This window comes from Centroberyx gerrardi, chromosome 7 (genome assembly GCF_048128805.1).
Source record: "Centroberyx gerrardi isolate f3 chromosome 7, fCenGer3.hap1.cur.20231027, whole genome shotgun sequence".
Lineage (NCBI taxonomy): Eukaryota > Metazoa > Chordata > Actinopteri > Beryciformes > Berycidae > Centroberyx > Centroberyx gerrardi.
The window spans coordinates 12,386,666-12,410,709 of record NC_136003.1 but is presented as its reverse complement, the minus strand read 5'-3'; the positions used below and the strand labels follow the sequence as shown (position 1 = coordinate 12,410,709).

General features: G+C 44.3%; 1 protein-coding gene across 1 annotated transcript in view; it reads right to left on the bottom strand.

The window, feature by feature from the left end:
• Positions 1 to 1,662: 1,662 nt before the first annotated feature.
• Positions 1,663 to 24,044, bottom strand: part of ntn1b (netrin 1b) — a 40,180-nt gene continuing 17,798 nt past the window's right edge. The window contains exons 3-7 of the mRNA XM_071918501.2: positions 19,359 to 19,547; positions 15,010 to 15,159; positions 13,540 to 13,593; positions 11,028 to 11,102; positions 1,663 to 4,344 (exon numbers count right to left, since the gene is read on the bottom strand). Coding sequence (XP_071774602.2) covers positions 4,025 to 4,344; positions 11,028 to 11,102; positions 13,540 to 13,593; positions 15,010 to 15,159; positions 19,359 to 19,547 — 788 coding nt within the window. The 3' untranslated portion in view covers positions 1,663 to 4,024. The remainder of the gene's footprint in view (positions 4,345 to 11,027; positions 11,103 to 13,539; positions 13,594 to 15,009; positions 15,160 to 19,358; positions 19,548 to 24,044) is intronic.

Here is a 24,044-nt window from a genome sequence, read left to right as displayed (position 1 = left end):
ACGTGGAATGTTCCATGGGTTTTGGTGCTGCAGAGCCGTGATGGAAACCCGATCCCACACTCAGTCCACTGGCTGTAGTAGTATGGATGTGGGGTCACTCCTCCTGATGCCAGAAACCACGGTCCTATAATGTCCGTGTACGAGGCTCTGGCCAGAGCGCTGTTTGTTGTTCCAGCTTCATCTGGGCGCACACCGAGCGGGAAGTTCACACACACCCAGATCTCTTTTCAACTCTCCCATCCCTGCCCAGCTCACATAGAGGATTGAGAGAAACAGTAGATCCCAGTCCCCCTTGTGATCTTGCGCTGTGAGATAGTCTGCCTTAATGAGCTGAAGTGAAATAGTTCATGTTTTTCAAGACCTGGATGACATCGTGATCTCATAGCCAGGGAAGCCGAGGGGGAACTTGAACGGGCACGTCAACCATACCTATAACAACAAAACATAAGAACTCCGTTGTGCAAATTCAAGACTCACCATGCCTTTTCTTAGGGCATGAGCATGCATGTGTTAGCAGTCTACACTCATCCGCAGTGACCTCATCCCTTTGTTTCTCTCCTCCATCTAGCAAGGTTGTTAGTTAGGGTGGTTTTACGACTAGTGATCCTGGAGAACACATCTTAAACTTTCAGGAGTGTGCTGTTTAATTGGTTGGCCCCTTGGGAGGATTTTGTACTGGGCACCGCAGGAACAGTATACCAGCACTCTGTCCACAAGCACAAGGCAGGGGACTCGAGGTTGGAACAAGTACAGAATGTTGCGTTTTTGTGTGTAGTTCCCATAAGGATAAGTTAAGGGTGTCCACCGGTGCCAAAACCTCCCAGCTACAACAATAACATCTGCGGCTTGGATTTAAAAGGTTGATGATATCACTCCTTTAGTAATATGCCTGCATTATAGCAACCTTATAGCCAGTCCTTATTGTTTGTGAAGTTTATGGAGGCGAGGGATCCAAAACAAATGATGAGCAACTAGCTGAGCTAATTGCTCTGTGTTGCAGGACGTGGTTGAGGCTCTTGGGCAGTAATAAATGTTATAATTAATTTACTTGTAATGCTTAACTCTTTGCCTCTCATTTTCCTGGCACACCGAGCCTTTTCTCTATACAGTCCACATATTTGGAGTGTTATGAAAAAGTCATTTGGCTTGTTTTTGTACTTGATGCTACCTTTTTTAAACAATATTTATGCAGGGAAGGTTTACTGAGCATGTATACTCTTTTCCAGCGATGCCTTGTTTCACATTGATACAGTTACACACATTCGCACTTGGTTGCTACAAAGTACAAGTCTTCTAGTTTTGGCTGCTGAACAGCTCCACTGGAGCAAATGAGGGTGAAGTGCCTTGCCCAAGGGAAATGTGACAGTAGTAGTTGAGGGAGGGAAGAGTGTTATCCTTTCCCCGCTCAGATACCTCATAATGTGATGATGTAAGTTGTTTGAACACATTGCAGGCTAAAGGGACCAAGATTACTTTATTTCAGTCAGCTGTTGCTGAATAATATAATTTGTCTAAAGAGCTGTAATGATAGAAAATTGTGGGAATATGAGGCATAGCTGCAATATGTGGAGTACAATCAAGCAAACGTAATTGGTGGAAGCTTTTTGATTACAGGAAAAGAAAAATAACTCAAAATGTAATGTCAGGGGGATCATCCACAAGTTCTTTTACAGAGCTTTATTTCAGATGAATTAATTTCCAACTCTAGCAGGCTGTTCAATAGCTACAGACTTATCAATACTTTTCATTACAGCCATCTACAATTCAATGCAAAGAGTAACCAAAGTAAAAAACAAAAACAGAAACAGACCAAAAAATAAAAACCACAAAAGCCACATTGCTTCATGTGTCATTAAATATATTCATTTGTGATAAACATAATATATTAGTATGCATTACAAGACATTACACAACCATTTGCAATGGACACAGCTAAACAACATTTACAAGCCAAAGTATAAACAGAAGCAGATAATTATTAAGATATATTTACGGAGCAGAAGTCTGGTAGTGAGTACCTTTCTCCAAATGCCTGCAGAACAAGTCTAAATGTATAGGAGAGCTGGATGTGTCAATCCAGATGAGTTGGCAAATACATATGAAGCACTGAGTTGTACCCATGTGTGTGTGTGTGTGTGAGAGAGAGAGAGAGAGAGGGAGAGAGAGTTATGTGTAAACATATGTGCATGTGTGTGTATGTATACTTGTGTGCATGTGTGTAGATCTCTCTTTCTCTGCTGGAGTGTGATCCTCTGTGTGCATAATACTAAGGTAAACATGAGAAATTTGTCTCACATTCATGTATTTATCATTCCATTTATTAAGCCTATAGTATTTAAAACTCTGGTTAATTTCACATGGAGATAGATCTAGTTAATGTTTCACAAAAGAAAAAAAAATAGTAATACTATACAGCTATATAACATGTCGGTCATCCCTTTGTGTCGAGTACCAAGTAGCGTCTTGATAATGGAATCCCGTCCTCAAAAAGTTGCTTTGAGGTGAAAAATATTTGACACAATGTGCTGATCGCACTGTAAGATAAATGTCTGTGATATTTTATCACTCCACAGGTTACTTTTCCCACAACGTTGAGTACTGTATACAAATTCATTGTGTACATAATTCACAATCATAGTTAGCTTTTAGTCAGCTAAATAGTGAGCATGCATTATCATGTCAGTGGTATGAGGATTGCTTGATAGGTCTTGCCGTTCAACATTCCTTTTTAATGAAGCAAGCGATGGTTCATCACTTCCACATTGTAGATGAAGCAATACTTTCACTTCATCACTTCGCTCATTTGCAAACCAGTCTCTAAATGTTTCAAATAACATTTAGTCCTTTATTAGAGGAAACACTAAATTCTGAGCCATCTGTAGTTGTGACAAATTTGAACAGCGTTGTTAATGTCAACCAAATGCATCAGTCAAAACAAAGAATATGGTGAATAGGGTTTTCAGTATAGAGTTTGTTTGCATCATACAGTATGGCAGTGGTTTTGGTGCCACTTTAAAAATGTGAACATATCTCATATGTTCTGAATACTTCTGACTATTAAAAAATAAGTGCATGGTTGACATGTCTACTCTACATCTAGCTGATGCTAAGGCATCATCTATTTAAAATAATGTCTATGTATGCACGTATGGTTACTTTACATTGCAGAGGTCACAACCACAACATACTGTTTATCTATCAATAAGCACAGAGCAAAGACTTGCTTGCAATGAACAACATGATACTATTCATTATACAGAATGAGGAGAGTATCATTATGGCATTTTGATGTCTGTTCCCATGACATGAGTTGTATCACTGAGGTAACACTCATATGTGAGCAAGTAGCTCTCAGGTAAAATGGCACCTCCTGTGTGTTCTCTTTCATGCTCACTTGCTCTTAATAGTCTGGAACCACAGAAAAACCTGGTTTTAATGACCAATTTAAGGAGTATCACTTTCAGCTGTTTATCGTAAGTTTATCGTGACAAAGCTTGGCAAGTCAGAGGGATGAGTGAAATCCCTTAATGCCACGCTATGTCTCTTCGGCTTACTAGAAAACACTTCACACAACACAGTAGACAAAGAGCCTCCGAAAACACAAAAAGGTGATACAGTAGATGGATTGCGTTTTGAAACAAATGAACAGGGGACTTTGAACAACAACTGCATCATGGGTAGAATAGTCAGGATGTGACGTATCTGTAACAATAGGTGCAAACTCTGCAATTCCACAACAAAACAAACCTTGAAAGACAAACAGAAACAGAACGACTGTAGAATGAGCTCCTTCACGAAAGTTCCTAAAAAAAACACTAATCTCTTTTCGCTCCAACTCAGAGCAGCAGCACACAGTCATTTACCCCCTATCTCCCCTACTTTTCACCTGTGTCTCTCCATCTTTTATCCTTCCAGTTTGTTATTTACTTTTTTTTATTCTCTTCTCCACTTGCGTTTCTCAGGCTCGGAGACGTTATTCTGCCTCCGCGCCTCGCCTCCATCGCTCTCTCCTCTCCAGCTCTTCTTAGCACTTCCCCCTCTTGTCGCGCTGTTGGAACTTCCTCAGCCTGCGGCCCCACAGGTCCTTCCAGGGGATGAGCAGGCTTCCCTTGTCCGCCACCACGCCGCTCTGCCCGGGAGAGTCGTCGTCCGTGCCCAGCAGCAGGTACTTCCTCCCCGGCTTGATCTTGGGGCATTTGCAGGCCACGTCCTTGGCGCGCACCCACAGCAGCTGGTCCCCGCGGCGAATGCGGTGCTCACCTTGCTTGTAGACGGAGATTATGTTGACGGTGAACTTCCACCACTCCCCCGCCTTGTCTCCCTTTAGGACGTGCGCTTGGACAGCTGAGGGAGGGGAAGAGAAAAAGCAGGTGTTAGAGAATGTCAAAGTATTATCTCTGTCAAGTGAGAGATTGTGTTAAAAGTTAATACAAATGTATGAACGAGCGATTCATATCACAAGGTGAGGTGGTAAACCATAACACCCGTCGGCTTCCAACTCTATTCTGTTGTCCAGAGGCCTGGGCGTGTGCCTGAAGGAACTTGGAGCAGCAGCGGTAGAAGTCTGATTTCACAAGAGGTCCAATAAGCGCTGCTGTGTTTAAACATGATCCAGAAATTGCTGACTTTGCTCTGTGTCAACTTCTGTCACCGGTCCCTCCCCTCATCCCCGACCTTTGACCTCTCCTTGTTGTGCTGCTGAGCATGCTCCGTATTACAGCAACAGTTGCCATAGTGCTCCCAGTGCAGAGACAATGGTTGCCCACGGAGTACATTTGAATGCACACTTCCCTGTGATGGGCAGCAGTGTTTGACTGCTAGACTGTATCCCTAGAAACGCCTTTCCTTCAACTGGCAAGGCTGGGGCTGAGGAAGAGGCGGGGTACTGGGTTCTGGGGTATTGGGTTCCATTTCATTAAAAAAAGGCCAAAAGTGAAATTCATTTTATAGGAAAAATACCACATCTGTTAACGATAAAACTTCTGAAACCAATCCACTCCAATTGGTCTATCAGGTGTTAAGCTGGAGTCTGAACATCTGAACACTGAGAACCTCAGGCTAAGTCAAGCTGAACCTGGTAACTATTGGAACACTATTTCCAGCAGATATTTCAATACCAGGAAATGAGGAAAGCTCCGTTCGCAGAAGCTCCCCTGCGTGGTTTTCTCTGTCAGACGAAGCAGCCATTACTTCATCACTCTGATTGCAACAAGGGGCAAACAGCTCAACAGAGTAGGAGCTAATCTGTGCTTGAGGTGAAGTGGTTTAGCTAGGAATGTGCTATTACTGCTAAAGTGTGTGTATGTGTGTGTGTGTGTGTGTGTGAGTGCGGGGGGGTGTTCGCTCACAATTGTGTGAATTGACCCAATCTGGAGAAAAGAGATTGATTGGATGGTGTGAAACACTCAAGACGCACTCAAGCATGCACTATTACACATGCAACATGTCTCACACACACACACACACACACACACGATGCTACTGCTGTAATTTTGAGGGCTTTCTTTTTTTCCATAACCCCTTAGCCCCCATAGCCATAACCAATTAATGCTTAAGTCTAAACTAATTGTTGTTGTTGTTTTTGTTGTAGAACTGTGGTAAATGTATTATACTTGTGAAGACTTCTGGTCTGGACCTAGTACATGCATGTGTACACCAGGGTCAGAAGTTAACCAGGGCTCGGGGCAAAAATACCCTTGAAAGTTCATAAAATACCCATGAAATTAAAAATGATTATTAGGACTACCTTTTTTGTATTTCACCCAGATTTTTTCCTTGACTTTCAAATTATTCACTGTCCCTACTGGGCCACCGTAGGTGATTCGTGGGAGCCTATTACAGGGGGATTCTTTCAGTGCGTTATGGGCGAGAAAAATAGAGCCACATTTGAACAGAAACCAACCCAGCACACAGCCTCAAGCAGTAGAAAATCGGATTGTTGCTCTTGTTGTGACAGTATATTATGATTTAAAACTAAAACAGATTGAGGTGGTGCAAATTCAATGTTTATTTGCCAACATGCAATGCAAATGTATAACACTATTTCTCAGTTCAATAAAATTGCCCCTGGAAAGGAACACAATACTAATAAAAAAAAAAACTGCCTTCTGAAAAAAATGTGTACCCTGGTCTGCTCACACACGTACACACATGCATCCACACAGTATTCCCACACAACCTGTGACTTATGATCAGCTGAGTAATGTTTATGAAAGAGAGAATGGCTTTGATCCTCATTTGAAAATGGCACAGGAAGTCAGCCTTTTCCTTGCCTTTCTGGCTGAACGCAATCGTTCTCTATTGCGTTGTTCATCAATCGTCCCCTATTACTGCCGAGAATGTTCTAAGAGAACCGGAGGAGTGGGGGGTGAGAGTGTGTGTGCGGGAGCCTGGTGTGAGCAAATTGCACACAATTTTCAGAAGAAAGGAGGCCTGTTGGGCTGAGTAGAGCGAGCTCTCACAGTCCTGCCATTCATTAACAATGTGTCTCTGGGCTGCAGCCCTCTCCTTCATCCAGACACATAAAGGGTGTGTGTGGGGGAAGGAGGGGCCACTATTTGTCTTCCCAGCCACAGAGAAGCTTCCAGGAGAATCGGGATGTGTTCCGACCTCATGAGCTATCCGGGTTCTGCTCCCAGAGCCCCATCCAAGTGCGCAGCGTGAGAATCCAGCGGAGATAGCCCTCTTCTCTCCGGGTCGCTCTCAGTGACCGGCTAACGAGCTGCCGCGCTGAACTCAATGGACCAGACTCGATTACAGCATCCAGGCACAGTCTCTCTGTCAGGGTCTGTCTCTCTCTCTCTTTCTCGCTCTCACTCTCAAGTATGCTCTCTCTGTCTCTCTGATGCACCGTGTTTAAACACACAAAAGCTCACACACACTCACACGCACACTTCTGCCACTTCGTTGGAGCTAAATAGATACCAGAACTAAATTGTGATACTTGAAAGAAGGGGAACAGGGGGTCAAGCTATCTGTTATTTTGCTGTGATAAAATAGTGCGTCAACACTGCTGACACTGTCTGGCAAGGGTGACGGCGAGGGACAAGACAGCAAGACAGAGAGCGAAGAGAAAGAGAGAGGAAGAATGAGTGAGGGAGAAAAGGAGTGAGGGAGAAAAGGCCTATCTCTCCCTCTCACAAAAGTGAGAGGGAGAGATAGGCAAGAAGTCGGGTGCACGAAGGTCCTGCAATTCCACCGCAGCTGCCAGCTAAGCCTCCTGCACGGCCAAACTTCCCACTGGGTTTATCTTCTTTGGGCAGTGTGCTGCGGCTTGACCCGCACACCACCCACAAGCGAGGGCTAATGAAATTAGCGCTCGCTTAATTAAGGCACTGAGGCCCCCGTCCCTTCTGGTTATCAGCTGAGTGAATGATCAGGGACCCCGTTACCCTTGGGTGAGCGCAGAGGGGTGGCTGGGGAGGCCGGGGCAACCAGGCTGGGAGGCCTCGCCTTTGAGCGCTATCCCGGAGCATCGGTAAACACGCGGCGCTTTGATTCATTGTCCTCCCGGTGGCAGGCGGAGGGAGGGTACGTGTGTGCAGAGGAGGGCGTCAGGGGAGAATATAATCCCTTTGTGTCCGTCGTCTCCGTAGCTACGGCAGTGATGAAAAACAAAAAATGAATAAACACAACATATTTCTTTCTCTCCGGGGTGGCAATCCGTCACCGTCTGCCTAATTTACCACCTGTTTGTGCCCTGTGGAATGCTTCGCGCCGGCAGAGTGCACAACTGTGTTTAAACAGAGGGCCCCTTCCCGTGACCCCCGGGGGCCCGCAGCACCACTCACACATGGGGGTTGTGGCCCCCAAGAACAGAGAGACTCTGAAGCCCCACAAAGGCAAAGCGACAGGCCTGAGAAATGAATTAGACTGAGGCAAAGAGAATGCATGCTAAGCAATGATGTCTGCCATACAGCCTCAGCGTGGTTAAGGCAGAATCATCTGCTTCCAGACTTGTTTGGGGAACTTCAGAGAAAACCAATAGGGACCGCCTGCTTTGCTTGAGTTAGTCTGACTGATTTATAGATGCAGGGCCTGTCTCATCTGTGATGATTAAGATTTAAATCAATGTGGAAATATGAATAATGGCTGTATGTTGGCTTCCTAGTGAACTAAAACAAATGGCCTGAATTATTGTCTACACAACAGTAAGGGGGAAAAAATACATTTGGCCAATTTTCAGTTGGATGTTGTTTAAAGTATTCAAAGCGGTATGTCTGACTGACTGATGAACTTTCATTGATGGTGATTTTGAATGAGAGACAATTCAGAAAGGGAACAACATCGGGGGAACTGGATGGATTCCATCCGAACTAATGGTGATAAACCGTTACTATAGCTGATGGATACACAAATTTACATAAACTGTCCATCAAAATCTGGATGATCGATATGCTGGTCAACAATAGGGAGAAAATGTGGGTAAAAGCGGCTAATGATACAGCAATGAATAATACCAGGCATACTTCTAACAAAGAGAAATGGAGATTGTGTCTCCAGCCAGGAGTTTAATAACAGTCTTACTGTGTTTTTAAAGGATATTTGTGGAGACTTGGCTGAGATGACAGTATTATGTAGTACTGGATCTGCCTGAAAAGTTGTGGTTTTTTTCTCTGTGGCTGCGGAGATTTGTTCTGTGGTTTACAGACGTGGATCCACCGATAACAGATCTACCATTATACCGCTGTGATTAATGGTGTGGAAAATCCAAAGAGGGGAGGGGATCATTTGCCATGTGGGTAAACTGTGTAGAGCTACACAGTGGGATAGTGCAATGAAAACGTAGATCTCTGATGGTAATGTATGTGTGTAAGCCATATAGATACTATACAATCCCTTGCCTGTCTTATATCCCTGTCTGGGAGTTACAGGTATGAAACTCTTCCAGTGTTACGTTTTTTTTTTTTTTTTTTTTCAGAACATGAGGGATAATGGTCCAATATCATCAATCATCAAAACATCAAATTTCCTTTTTGCTTCAAGTCATCGTGCCTATTGAATTTGTGGGAAACAGCTTTGAAAACAAGACTCTGCTGCATTCTGCTGGTACCGAAGTGTTGAGATGTTGTTTCAAACTCTATAATATGATACCCATCTACCTGACACTACATTACATTAGATGTATTTCAGCTGCACCCCTTGTTCTCTAGATTCATTGACAACATAATGTGATTGCTGTGTGTTTTGGCTTCTCTTATCAATTTGGGATTTGCTCTAAAAATGCCTGAAAGCTTTGCCAAATGCCTCAGGCTGACTGGACATGGTGTTCTTATCCACCATCCTTTTTTTCTTTCTTTAAAAAAGACTTGCGCAGTCCATTCCTCTTGGTGTTTTTCTAGAACGTAGAAATGTGGGAGACACAAGAGACAGGGTTCTGGTGAGACTCGGTCCAAGGCCAACAGAAGTAGTACATATGGACTGGCAGGAGTCTACACCATTACACCATCCTGGGATGCATGTCTACCATACTTTTACCATGGTCCTCCATTCACATTGAGCAGGGAGGGAGAAGAGGATAGTGTGGGGAGATATAGAGGGTTTTAGACAGAGGAAGCACCACCACAGCACTGCTATAAGATCCCAAAAGACAGTCTCATATGCAGGCATTCAATACAGACACACATTCAGTACACACCTACATACGCATATGCACACAGACACAATCCAAACAGTCCCACAAAGCTAAGGCTATGGCAGAGCCCTCCAATCCAATGGGGAGCCTTGCTTGTGCCATTTCTCTGATGATTATATCAGCTAAAACAGAGAGACGGATCTCACCTGTTCGATAGTGATACCAGTGATCACCTTGGTGACAAAAGAGGAGCCCCAGCAGTAGAGACGCCCTCAAGAAAACCTCTCTCCTGCCTGACCCCAGGCTTTACTAAGACTTTGCCACTAAGACTATTTTACATCTAAAGGGAGTAAATTTAGGAATGTGTGCTGGAGGTTAGGTTACACTGGATAACCAATGCACTTACAGGAAAGGCACATGCTTTACTTGGAATGGCACAAAAGGTAGACTTCAACATCTGTGAAGGTGTGGTTCTGACTCTACTGGCCCAGGTTCAGTATCACACTTACTAGATTTGACATTCAGAAAATATATCACTTTGTTTGGATTCCATTTGTCTGAGTTGCCAGGATCTAGCAGTATTTCTAAGTCTGACACTGAGCATGTTTACATGGACTGCAATATTCCGATATTAACCCGATTAAGACAATACTCTGAATAAGACACTGCCATGTAAACAGCATTTTCTGATTACCTTAACCCAAATAAGGTCATAGTCGGAGTAAGCAATAGTCGAATTAAGACGTGGAGTATTCCGATCTTAGTCGCATTATTGAAGTGCATTGTAGACATGTATACACCTTAATCGCACTATGACGTCCTATCGGAGTTTTCGCAGCATTTTGCGACACGTACGGCAACCCAACTGCTTGACGACGCATGCTCTAGCTTCCAGCGAGTGTTGCGCAACTTGTTTACAGAAGAAAAGATGACTGCCACCGGTAACAAGAAGTCCCAACATTTTGTCCCGACCACGGTAGCAACATGACAGAAAGGGTTTCAGGTTAAATTCCGGAGGGAAACTCGGACGTAGGACGTAGGGACGTAATGTGGGCGTGCGTCTTCAGTCATTAATCGGACTATGCTCTGTAGCATGTAAACGGGAATATGAATGGAATATTCTATAAGCAACTCATGTAAACACCTTAATCTAAATATTGTCTTATTTAGAATAAGGTCAATAGTCGGATTATTGCAGTCCATGTAAACGTAGTCACTGACTGGACTGTCCATGAGTGGTGCCCCCTGGGCTCAGTTAAGACAGTGGTTTGCCTTTGAGGCTGCAGCTTTAATCCTGCGAGTGTGAGTGAGCCATCACCGCAGCGGCCCAGAAGCACAGAGAGCGGCACCAGGGTGTGGATTGGCCCCGGGATCCGATTAATAGAGACATCTGACCTCTCGACTGCTGGCCGACGTCTGGCAGCAAACATTCCTGCACAGTGGACTCACTCACCGTAGTCTTTCTTGCAGTACTTCTTCATGGTGATCTTCATCTTTCCCTTGGATGCTTTGCAGTGAGAATCACAATCTGAGGAAGTGAGGAGAGAGAGGAAGAGAAAGAGAGAGAGTAACAGAATAATTTAAAGTTAGATTTCAAACATGATAGCTAATAGTTCCCAGCACCAAAAAATGTGTGTCAGTATCATCGGGCCAGACTCTTGCTGGATCAGGCTTTACATGTGGTCCCTTGTGTCACGCTCTCGGTGCCCCCACGGTCTTGAAGAGTCCCTTCCTCGTCAAAGTGCCACTGTGAAACAGATTAAGGCTTACACAGATCCTCCTGTGTCTGTCAACACACTCCCACTCTATTCCCTCCCAACTTCTCCACTCCAGTCCGCTCCCTCGTCAATGTCCTGGCATGCATTGTGTCGGCTCCGAGGGCTGGAGGGGTCACTCCAGCACAAAAGAAGGTCACAGGGGGAAATTAGCTAGTGGCCTACCAAAAATTAGCAGGGCCCCTAAGCAGCATCTAACCCACATGAGGCAAGAAAGTGAATCGTCCAGCGTTGGTCGAGGCTAAACATTCTGTGGTCCCTGAGAAGAGTCTGCTGCAGCGACCAGAAAAAGCTCACAGACTTATGATTAATAGCTTTGGGGTCTTGCGGCATCCCTTTGACACCAGTGTATGTTGACCTGGGATGGCGGACGTGCCAAAGGGCTTTATCGATGGCCGCTGCTGTCGTGTTGTCAGGGTGCCAGGCACCTTTTGTAATGAGGGAGCTGGTGGTGGGACCAGAGGCCAAACTGAAAATTGAAATCATTTGTTCCCTCCACTTTCCACTGACTGACACAAATTGGAACCAGATCATCTCCTAGTGTCGCCCCCCCTCTCCCAGAGCAATAAGCCTTGTGCTCTTTTCTGGGGGGTGGGAAAGCTGGGTTGGGCAGTCTGAAGAGAAAGGAGGGGGCAGTTGAGAGAGAGGGGACCTTTCAGCTTGCCTGAATATGGACAAACTTCATTATTTCTTCCAGCCCTCTGTCCAGTCTTCCCCTTTCTTTCCCATTATACTCTGTGTGAATGAGGTTGCCTGGGTAATGATGGAGTAAGAAAAAAACACCCCTCTCCTCCCCCTCAAAAAAAAAGGCGGTTTGGGACGGTGGCGGGGGATGAGGAGCGAGTGCATGTATGTGGAGAAAACATTTCTAGTGAAATGCCTGGCAGCTTTCGGGGTGGCGGGAGAAATAAAAAAGGGGAAATCCTAAAGTAAATGAATTTGACGAGTCCATATCGACCACGCCTAATTTCCATGTAAATGAAGTGGCGAGGGCGGGGGCCCTCTTTGTCTCCCACTGGCCCCTGGGGGCCTTCATCATACCTCCCTTTGATAGCTGGCGTTGCCCATTAGCCCCGCGGCACAATCCCCGCACTGGGCCGTTACACCCACAGCTCTCATTAAGGTCCAATCTCCTGCTGCGAGGACAAACGTCCCCTTTGTGTGGCCTCTCCAGCAGTGCCACCTTCATTCTGCAGGGTCCCTGGGGACCACACCGCTCCTAATTTGGAGGGTGGTGTCTGTGTGGGGTTTCTGACAGGAATCCAAACACCACATAGCCTAGGCAGTCACTATAGTAGGAAATGGGGCTCACAATAGAGCTCCATGAAGTCAGTGGCGCCACTTTGTCAGTTACAGATGACACTGATCAGTGATCAAAAGTGACATTGCTTATGTTTTACCTAACCTGTCATGATGAAAACACAAACTGAACCCTAAACAGATCAGCTGAGGCAACAGGTTTAGAGACCAATTCTTTGCTCATGGTCAAGTACAAAGCAGAGCAGCCATCCCAAGTAGCCTTCAAAGACAGAAACTATATGAAAACTATTGGTAAATATTACTGTGGCATGTTGTCTACAATTGGCTGTCCAACATGGAGGCTCTTGTCAGTGCACATGAACAATAGGGTGTGAATAAGTGAGCAAGGACAGGGCTTCACTCCCAGCGCAGCCAGCCTTGATTGAAATACAAACTGGTGCAAATTAAGCATGTAATCAGATTAGGGCTGATACCCTTGGGAGGCTGCTGGGCAGGCTGGGAATACAGGCAAGGAGGCCAAAGGGAGCACTGACAAAATATCTGGAGTTTACATCAGCTGCTACGCTCAGTGACGCGCGTTTAGGTCAATGAAACTGTGAATGTTGCTCTGGAGGATGGATGGAAAAAACATGCATGTTCTACAAATACACGGTTACATGCGTGAAGGTACAGTAGTCTATGGTATATATGAATTTTAGTTTAGTTGCACCATGATAAACAAGAAGTGATTACAAAAATATGGTGATAAAATACCATAATGAAATACACAAAAATAAGTGATGCTACTACTTTGTGCAGGTGAGATAAAAAAAAAACAAGTGCCCATAAAGTATCTCACTTCAAACCAGGTGATGTTTTAGTTGTTTTATTGTTGCAAAATCTGTTGTATGTCAAACAGGAAAACAATAAAGTATCTGCTGTGTTACTCACCGGAGGGTTCCTCGGAGCTGGTGTATGTTGCTGTAGGAGATGCAACTGGAATCTCTGTGACAGGGAGAGGAAACGATATATATTTCACATTGTCATCATACTGCAATGTACAGAGAAAAAACTTGGACTTTTTGGGATGTGATGGGTTACATCTATGAGGAAATATGTGGAGCTCAATTTCCTGGCTATTCTCCTATGGGCATAACTAAACCTCAGAGCATCTGTGAAATGCACTTAGGGATGCTTTTAATGGGATGTCTTGTTAATGACAGCTGATTTTGACACACAGACGTGTACTGAAAAATGTGTAGTGAGAAAGTGAGTTTCCTATTAATGTTCTGCTCCCTCCTGTTTGTGGTATGTTGTAGGTGCAGAGAGCCAGGGCCGCCCGCCTTGTTAAAATCAGAGCTGGCAGGGAGTTAGATATCACAAAAATTTAATATCATGCTATTAAAACTAAAACGCATTATCTCAAAAATATACGAGAAACCAAATATATTCTACTCAAACTTCAAGAACCCCATTTCCTCCAACTTTTACACTGCATTTGTTACTTTCCCAACAAAATTAAAGAAATCCTATTCCAGCAGGTTCGCAGGTTTAAATTATCGCTGTGGATCCTGGCCAAGCATATCATTGTGATTCTTGGGCCACAGAGGCCTTGTCCAATTTCCACATACAACTTTATCAGAAATGTCAACCCCAGTGAAATACAGTAACATATTGGACAATTGTAAATGGCATTGTTATCTTATCTGGTCATACCAGCCAGCTGTTTGATGGTGCTAGCAAAAGCGGCTACTAGCTAGCCATCTCTGTTTCTGTGTGGTGCTGACGTTTATTGCCAAGGGGCTGGAATCTGCAGGCAGCAGATATAGCCAATAAACATATCAGCCATCATTCCCCTGGACTTGTGCTGGGGATTTATTGGGAGATGGGCCGTTAACGGTGTTGACGACACACAAGGCCATGTTAGGCGAGCTGTAATGGTCTGTTTATCCAAGCTCTGGTTTAAACAGCCAAATATCTATCCAAAATAATGGAACAGGGGTATAAAAATAACATGGGATGAGTGTGAGCCATGAATTCATGCATAACAAGCATGTTCTGTCCTTTTCAGGTCTTTTCCTGAGGTGCTTATCACAATTCACCACTGCTGATGGAGCCTGGGTATCTAAGGTTGGACTGTAGGTTTTGGCTGAACTAATAAGACTTGACAAGCTGGTGTAAGTGTGTGGTCTGAGTACATGCAACTGTGTGTAGATAACATGGTGAACTCTGTTGATGGGCTTTGGTTTATATCAAAGTGTTTTTACGAATAACTTTTTATCATTCAGCCGTAGCCGAATTTCACCATCAGCGTTGATGCCATAAAAACAGCTCATATTTATGCAGTTAATATGCGTTGGCATGGTTTAGTATTCTTTGGATCCAGCCACTGTGTGCAGAGGCAATAGAAGCAGGCCGTACTTATGCAGGGGGCGATGGGAGAGCGGCTCTGCTGGTAGCCCTTGGCACAGCGGTTGCAGGTGATTCCCGTCACTCCGTCCTTGCAGGGACACTGGCCTGTGGTCTGGTTACAGGTCTTCCCCGCTGCGCCAACCGGATGGCAATCGCATGCTATGGAGAAAAGGGAAAAAAGGAAAAGAAAATCAACATAAATCGGCATCGAGTAAACAACTTGTGATTTGAAATATGAAAACACGAATGGTTTACAAGACCAGCACCGTTACAAAACAAATCTCGACTTTCAAATTACGATTTCTCTGGCATGTCTGCTGCTGACTCTACTTATTCCATACAATAAAAAAGTAATCTAAGCACCAAAGCCTAGTGAGAAATCATTCACATTAAGAGACTGTGCTTTCCTTCCAGACCATCACAGATGGGGAACTGGGCCTTGCACCAGCGTAAAACCTCAAACAAATTACACTGCTTCCCTCCACCCATAATGACCATAGGATTCTTCATTAGGTCTGCTCTGGAAGGCATGAATAAGAGTAAATAACTTGATTAAATATAAAATTTCACTCTCACCGCACAGCATCTGTCTATTGTGTGCATGTTTTGAACGCAAAGCTGGATGTGGGGATGTGAGGTGGTGTGTGTGTGTGTGTGTGTGTGCACGCGCGTGCTTGCATGTGCATGTGTCTTTGAGCTCTTGAGAGCAGGCTTTGTGTTCTCTGTACTGTTGTGATCCGGTGTAGACAGACTGTGTGCTCTTCAGATTGAGTTTCCAATGTAAAGCTTTCTGGCAAAGAGTTCCTTGCAAATACTGCCTGAATAATGTTTCCCATTAATGGACGAGTGGAACGCACTTCAAAGTCTGTTTAAGCTGTTAGTTGGGAGGATCGCACGTTAAATGTGAGAATTTCGTTCTGTGTGTGTGCTCTGCCAAACGTTTACCATAAAGCCAGTGTTTGAAGTGGAAGCCCAGCCTCCCTATTAGGCCTGCATGTGTTATATGTACCAGCAGAGTAATTTGAAAATTGCTTGAAGTGGTCCAATAGAGGTTGGAGTTGCTTTTAGTGGGAATTCAAGGAGCTTCATGAATATAAGGAGTTGCTTATTAAATAAAATGAAAAAAACAAAAAGTTTTACTTGATTTGCATCATAAGAACATTTGTTGTATTTGTTAAATTCAAATGGTGAAATGATCAGGGATTCAGCCTCTTTCTTACTCAGAGATTCTTTACATTAAAAACAAGGGAGGACATTTTAATGGAAACCATAAGTACAATAAAATGATCATTGAATAATGCAGCTCAAGATAAAAACATAAACATTGACATCATAGGGTGATGTTTTCAATTTAACCGTCTCTCCCAAACAGGATTTTGTTTGGGCCGGTATGGCACACAGTAGGCATGCAATACATGTCAGTGTTTATCTACCAGCATTAATTAAAACAAAAGTCTATAAAATAAAACTGACTCCATGTTTTCTCATGTTTTTATTCCGTGGGCATCTTCTAAAGCCTTTGCAAATGACTCTCTAATATAGGGTGGTACCATAACTATAAAATTCAAAACAAAATCCAACAACATTAAGTCACTTTCTGTCCCTCCCTGTGAAGTACATTCAGCATTTGTTTTGCTATTTTTGCAGAATAGTTTGGTGGTCTGAAACCGTAAAGGGGCTGTTTGTTTTGCTCTGCTACTTTTAAATTCAATAGAATTAATAAGGTTAATAAGGTTATCAAATGTCTTTTCTGAATAACAAATGATTTTTAGCAAACACTTACCACCACCACAATTTCATGTAACAATTTCCCCCCTAACCTAAAATTACAGCCTCACTCTTCTAACATGGGGCGCAAACTGGAAACATTAATTAATTTCAGTGTGCGTTGAGGGCCTGTGGAGCTGAGGAGTTGCTGAGAGGTTTCGGGGGGGGAGAGCGCGGTGCAGCGGACCATGTACCAGCTTCGTCTCTTCGGGCTCCCCGGGCCCAGCTAGAGGCTGAGGCTGCCAAACGTACGAGGGGACCGGGAATAAAACAAACCGTTAGGGCCAGGGGGGGCGTGCACCGCGGCGCTCCAAGAGCCGTGTTTACACTGCGCTTGATGAGGGGTGAAGTTGTTAATCTGGGAAATAAAGCATGAGGCATTCCACGCTGCCACCGGAGACGTAGGGGTTCTCCGCCTATAGTGCAGCAGAGCCATTTTTTCACTAAGCCTCCACCTATTAAGCAAATCGTTGAGCGGACATTTTGTTGATATGGGGAGTTTTGGGGTGGGGGGGTGGGGGGGGTTAAGGATTGGAGAATGAAAGCAGACTTCCTCCTGGCTGTGTTGGCGCAGCGCTGTATTTCCTGTCCAACAACAGCAGAGCGGGATGGTTGGCTGAGTTGAACAATAAATATAGTGGGTCCTAACTGATGTCACATAGCCCTGGTTCTGTCACCTGAGGAGAAGGCAGCAATCAGGCTGTTTGGGTTTGATCCCAGAGCACTAAGCCGGGGAGACGGAGGGAGATGGAGGGACGGGGAGCGGGGCTTGGAGGTGTTCGGGTTACTGATCCAGCTGTTTGGAAAGACCTTGTGGAGATCTATGGATGTTGCTCGATCATTAGCCAAAAGAGAGTCGCTCTGTAACACTAACCTGCTCCTAGCTCCATCCACCTGAACCTGACTACTCCCCCAAATATGGCCTGTGAAAATGTTTGGGCTGGCACAGCACAGCGAAACAATGCTGAACAAGAACCATTTGTCACTTTTTAGCGAAGTGCAGAGGATCTATCAAAGTCAACGTTGCCACATGCACTAAATCTACCCCAGAACTCGAACTCTGACGTAAAAATACCCCCAAACTAACTGTGAAAACGGCTGTTTTTATTGGTCACGTTGCTGCCGATGCTGTGCTCTCGTTCCATGAGACTTGAGCGAGCCAGGGGGAATTAAGAGGGGAGGTCTGTTGTGGCATGCAGTAGGAAATATCATGTTGCAGTTCCTGTGACTTAATAGCCAGCGGTATACCAAGGAGAAGGGCATTGAAGGATAGGGATTTTGAGACCCTGTCACCGACCAATCACAGCTCAGCAGTGGATGTGGTTGAAGACCACAATATGTGCATCTGCACAGTCACTCATTTGTCATTATTGCTGGTAAGAATCTGGATGTAAATACACAATGGCATTGGAATATGTAATGTTGTTTAACAGCAGCATGCAGAAGTAAGATTTCAAGCACTTTTTCCCTTTTACTCCATGCAAAAAAATATGCAGATAGATCCAGTAAATGCAATGAAGTTATCAGGGCGTAGCATGATGTGTGTGGATGGGATTTATTTTCGGGGGGATTTTTGGCCTCTCGTCTGAGAGCCTGTTTGATTCCCCTCTTGAACCGAATTCTATGGCAGGCTTTCCCGCCATTGTTGGCCACTCTCATCTTTTTCCACTCATCAAAGATCCCCCCCCCCCCCGTAACAATTCACTGAAATTTAGGACGATTCATCGCAGTACTCCAAGTTAAACAAATAAAATCTAATAAAATGAAATAAGCCATTTGGTCACCTGACAGAGCGCTTGGCTCCTCCTCTGCTCTTGCGGTAAATGTCTCTCTCTCTACGTCTTCAGCGAACGAATAAGGACATTTCAGACATTAACATCGCTGTTTGTTATGACAGTGTTTGCATGTGTGTGAGTCTTAGTTTCTCTCTCACAGAGAAAGAGAGGGTGGGGCGGAGCCTTGTGCATCTATGGGAGCGTTTTTGCGTGTGTGTTTATGTGTGTTTAGACTGAGAGTAAATGAGTGACAGGAGTTTGTTTGCTCAGGGCCTCAGAGCCTGTCTTGCATCCCCGAGGTGCTGGGAGACAGAAGGAGCTCAGCTTTTGTCTCCCCACACATTAATCCTGGGCAGCTTGGTCTCAAACCTGACTTATGTGCTCACACCTGTGTATGTGTGTGTGTGTCTTTGTGCCTGTGGATATGTGTGTGTGTGTGTATGAACAGGGGCGAGGGACGATTAGGGAGCTGTGTTTCCACTCCTCTGCTCAGTGGATCGGCTCACACCTCTGTTGTGTTTGTTATGCTTGTGTTGTCAGGGACCCCAAGCAGCTTGGGAGCCGCACGGGTCAGTTCACTGACACCGAGACAGGTGGGAGCTTTTCTCCACACTTTCTAAAGAATTCTTTCTCAAGTCTCAAGTGTGAAATAGGGCACGGCGTATGGTATGCGCATAAAAGTCTAACCTAGGAGAATGTGTTAAACCTATTGCTATGAGTGATTAAAAAAATACCCTAAGACTGAATCCTGAAAGAATACTTGTGACCGCAGACACGGATAATGTTATAACATCCAACCTGCAGTATCTCCTTTACCTTTGCAAGCCCTCCTGTGAGAGATGGCCTTGGTCATGTCCCTGTAGTAGCCCTCCTTGCAGTAGTGGCAGTGGCGTCCCGCCGTGTTGTGACGACAGTTGAGGCAGACCCCGCCGCTCCTCCGGCCGGACAGCTTGTACAGCTCCATGTTGAAACGACAGCGACGGGCGTGCAGGTTACAGTGGCAGGCTGGGCAGAGAGAGAGAGAGAGAGAGAGAGAGGGAGAAAGAGAGGGAGAGAGAGAGAGGGGGCGGGGGTGTCACTAAGTTCATTTTTTCCCTTTTTACTGAGGTGTTGAGACAAACACTTTGGCATCTTTAACCCTAACACTCAACGCACAGAACGCCTACCTTGACATTTTGCAGTTCGGAGAATCATAATGCCTTTAATAAAATGGTAAGTTAATGAATACATTAAGTTAATTAATTAATACAATAATTAATACACCCGATTTAGTACATTTTAAACAATCCTGTATATTGCTGTTGTGTGAAAATGTTGTAACTCCAATTTTGGTGATTTCCATGTTCAATTGAAGGACTACATGGTCATCTTTTAACATCTTCATGCTGTGTGGGGCTTTTCTGTTTATTGTAAAGCACCTTGTTAAGAAAGGTGCTATTTAAAGTTTATTATTACTATTTATTATTGAGAAAATTCTCCAACCTCTTGAGTTTATGAAACCCTTACAAAACCACATGCATAGTCATCAAGCTAAAAACAACGCTGTTGACATTTTGGAGATATGAGCTTTTCACCCGACAGCGATGATGTCAAAGTAGGATGTTTACAAACTTTACTAACTAGCAGTCAGTGGGAATCCTGAGAAAATGTATTTACTTGAATGGCCATAGACCTCAGTCTTCTGGTATGAGTTGTCATTTTAAGACGATGGGTTATTAAAACAGATGGCCTGCTCTGGTCTGCCTTGAGACTAATGGAGCCTCTAGAAGAAACGGTCCTGCTCATGCTCTCGCTGGCCCCGGCCACCTGCTTATGAATTTAACCTCTGAACCCCAGTGACGTCAGACAGGAAAACTTTCTTCCGCTCTCCCACACATCTGAGAGACCGTAGGAACCTGCCCGTATTTTGTGATTTATTGTCACAGCTATTTCTGCAGTTTAGTATTGACCCCGAGGTTCAGATTTCTCACGCAGCGGTGCGCTGTCACAATTCCAGGCCCTGTCCGCGGCTTGTCTGGCGCTCTCTGCTGTCACCAACCCATATTTTACCTTAGATCACAGTTTTCCTTCATTAAGAGATATCAGACACGTACCGTTCATATGAGGCGAGAGGAGCGGCCCTCACAGTTCCTCACGTTTCGGTAATCTCTCCATCAATGCGCCCGTCTTAATGTTATTACAGGGAGATCTAAGCGATAAGACTGTCACATATGCTGCACGTTCATCAGCGGTCTGAATCACGTACAAACCGACTCACACCTGCCATGAGGGACCGGGGGTTGGCAGGTGGTTGGGATTCAGAAACACTCCTTCTGAATGGGGGCTTATGGGTGGGCACACACACACACACACACGCACACACACGCACACACACATAGGTGTTTGGCAGCTGTCACAGGCTTATCTCCCACACTTCCCTCCCCAGGGCCGATCCAACACACTCACAGCACACTAGACCCAAGACGCTTTGAAGAACACACACACACACACACACACACACACACGCTCCCTCCTCCCTTTCCCCTCTTGCTCTTTACTGCCTTCTTATCCCAGATGTTATCTCCACTTAAGGGAAGTGTGAGGGAAAATGCAGCGGGGCTTTTTTTTTCATGAATAGGAAATGGAATGCTCTTCGTTTTCTGAGCTGCAGAAAGCCGTCTATGCTGGTACTGTACTTTCATCTTCCCAGTGATTCAGAGACAGATGCAGCAATCACTTCAAAGAACGTAATTATCCTTAAAAAATGGCTCAAGACAAAAAAATAAATGCTGGCTATTTGTCATCATTTAGTTATTTATTTATTTTTTTTTTTAACCAACATGGAAAAATAGATGGAACCAGTGTTTATCTGGCATGTGTCTCAAATTGAATTGGTCTCTCTTGTATGTGTGTGTATGGATGCGTGTGTGTGTGTGTGTGTGTGACAGCGTCATGAGATTAATAAGCGCTATCTGCACAGCTGTCCCCAGGCCCTTCTAATGAGCGCTGTGCTATCTCATCCACACATCCCTGCTCTGCTCACACAGTCACTACGGTAATTGTCCAGCAGTGCTGATAAGCTGTTTAGAGCAGCAGACTGTCCCTCGCAGCATCTGCCACACATTCGCCAAACCGCAAACTAAATACGCGTACCCATGGACACAGCCGGGGCACAAACAGCTCTCTCTGCTTTTGTTCCTCAACAGGTTGATTTTAATAAGAGTGTTAATGTCATGGCTTATAAAGACAGCCAGTTCAAGTATTGGATGCAATCTGGAATCACAAAATGTAGAGCGAGGAGAGGAGAGCCATGTCTAAATTTCAGCGTATCCTCGACAATACAGACTTCACAATGCACTGATTCAACACAGAAGCTGTTTCAGTACAAGCAGTTTCACTCATTTGTTCCCATTGCTATTTATCGTAAAATGATCATAATGGATTGTTGCCTGACCGGTCTGCTTAGTATAGACATGGATGGTTGTGCGTACTGTATGTGCTGTTTTGGTTTGTGTATGCCCGGTTTGTGTTTGGTATTGTGTCTTGTGTTGCTTGTGATGTTTCGGTGATAAAGAAATTCACCAGAGTGGGATTAATAAAGTATACATGACATTTTCATATAAATAAATGGCCGTTTTGCTAGTCTCTATCGCCAATTGATGTAACACAATAGTGATTCAGCCTATACCCAGTTCATGAAAGCTTTTACATTTGGTACATTTGCTATATTTGTTGTTCCATCAGGTGTCGGGTAGGTCTTTGCTGGGAAAAATGGAGCATAGGAAATGATGCGTTATACGTTTCTGGCAGCAACAACAACAGAATAAATAGAAGAAGAGCTCGGTAGTTAGCAAAACCCCATTGGCTGAACAGGCAAAGAAAAGCCACCTACAGAAACTCAATTTCATCAACAGAAAATCCAAGGAAAAAGACTGTTTGACTGCTTCCTGGGAAGTGCTGCACAAAAACACCACAGGAATGACCGCTTATCACTAAAGATCAAAAACAAAATATATATACAGTTTATAAAGTAAAAAACAGGATCTGGCACATTACCACTTCAACATTTATGTTCCAGAGAAAACAAAGTGTAGTTCTGAATATTAAATGAGTTTGCAAAAGAGCGGTTACTGAGGAGCAACAGCTTGCTGTGGTTTTGTACTGGACTTCCAGTGCAGCAAGGTGTCTTTTCTGTGTGCTTTCATTTGGTTTCAAGGGCCTACTTAGAGGTATGCTATTCCAATCTATTTATGTTCAAGTGCCATCTATCAGGCTTAGCGAAGGAAGTGCTGGTGGTGGGTGTGCATACTGGATGGAAATTACGCATCCCACAGTTTGGTGGAGGCGGTTTTTCGCTCCGTCTACAGCAGAGAGCACACTTCAGAAACAATCAAAAGTCTGTGCATGATCTCTAATGAAATTTGGTTACGGATGGTTGCAAGAACTCAACACCCCAGCAGCAGAAACTTACCAGCCTGTCATCAGGTGTCTGATGTTTAACCAAACAATGTGTGTGTGTGTGTGTGTGAGTATTGTTCGTGTACAGTATACCAGCTTATGTCTAGACTTCAGGGTTTGTGTGCGATCTGCATTGAGAAGAATGCCGTGCTTGTTCAGTGATGGAGAGCGGTGGAATTCCAGCAAAATTATTGTTTATCCAGGATCAATTACTCTCTCAGTGAGTGAAAGCCTGTAATGATAGTCACCCGTATCATGAGCGGATGACGTGCGCCAAATCAAACACAGTTCACATCCCATCACAGCCTGTGATCTGAGGCAAAGACAACACTTGTACCCTTAACAGATTACAGTGCCATATTTTCGTGACAACAGTTGGTTTAGCCGTTTGATATTTCCGAGCACATAGGCAAACATAGGTAGAGACACAGGCACATACACACACACACACAAACACACACACACACACACCAACTGTGCTTGCTGTCTACGAGTTAAAGCAACAAAAGTCAAAACATGACAGACTTTAGGTTTAACTTGTCTTGTCTGGGCGTAAGAAATCTGCAGTTTTCCTCTTACTAGAATAAAAGTACAGTATCTCATGTTCATGGATGTATTTATTGAGCTATGCAGTTTGTTGAAGCAGGTTTTTGTTTCAAAATGCTGCAACTCATCCTGGCCTCATTCTCAATGAGCTCTAGCACACATAAGCGGTCTAAATTGAAATTAGGCAAAAAAGCACTTGATTCAAAGGTTGTGCATGCTGCAGAGCTTATGGAGATTACACAATGCTTGCATAACACCTGTGTAGTATATGTGGGTGATGCTTCAGATGTGTCATAAGAGCTCATTAACATCCATGAGGCACTGTACTTTTTTATTTTCCTGTAAAAATCTGAATTGCAGTGGAGCATTGATGGATGAAGTCATGGCTAAATCTGACATGAAAAATACTGTTTTTGCTTGAAACTAGTAATACTATATGCCTTCTTAATGAGGCAATAAATAAATCAATGATTATGTTTCATTCTGACAGTCCTCTTGGAAGTAGTTACTTTTTAGGAT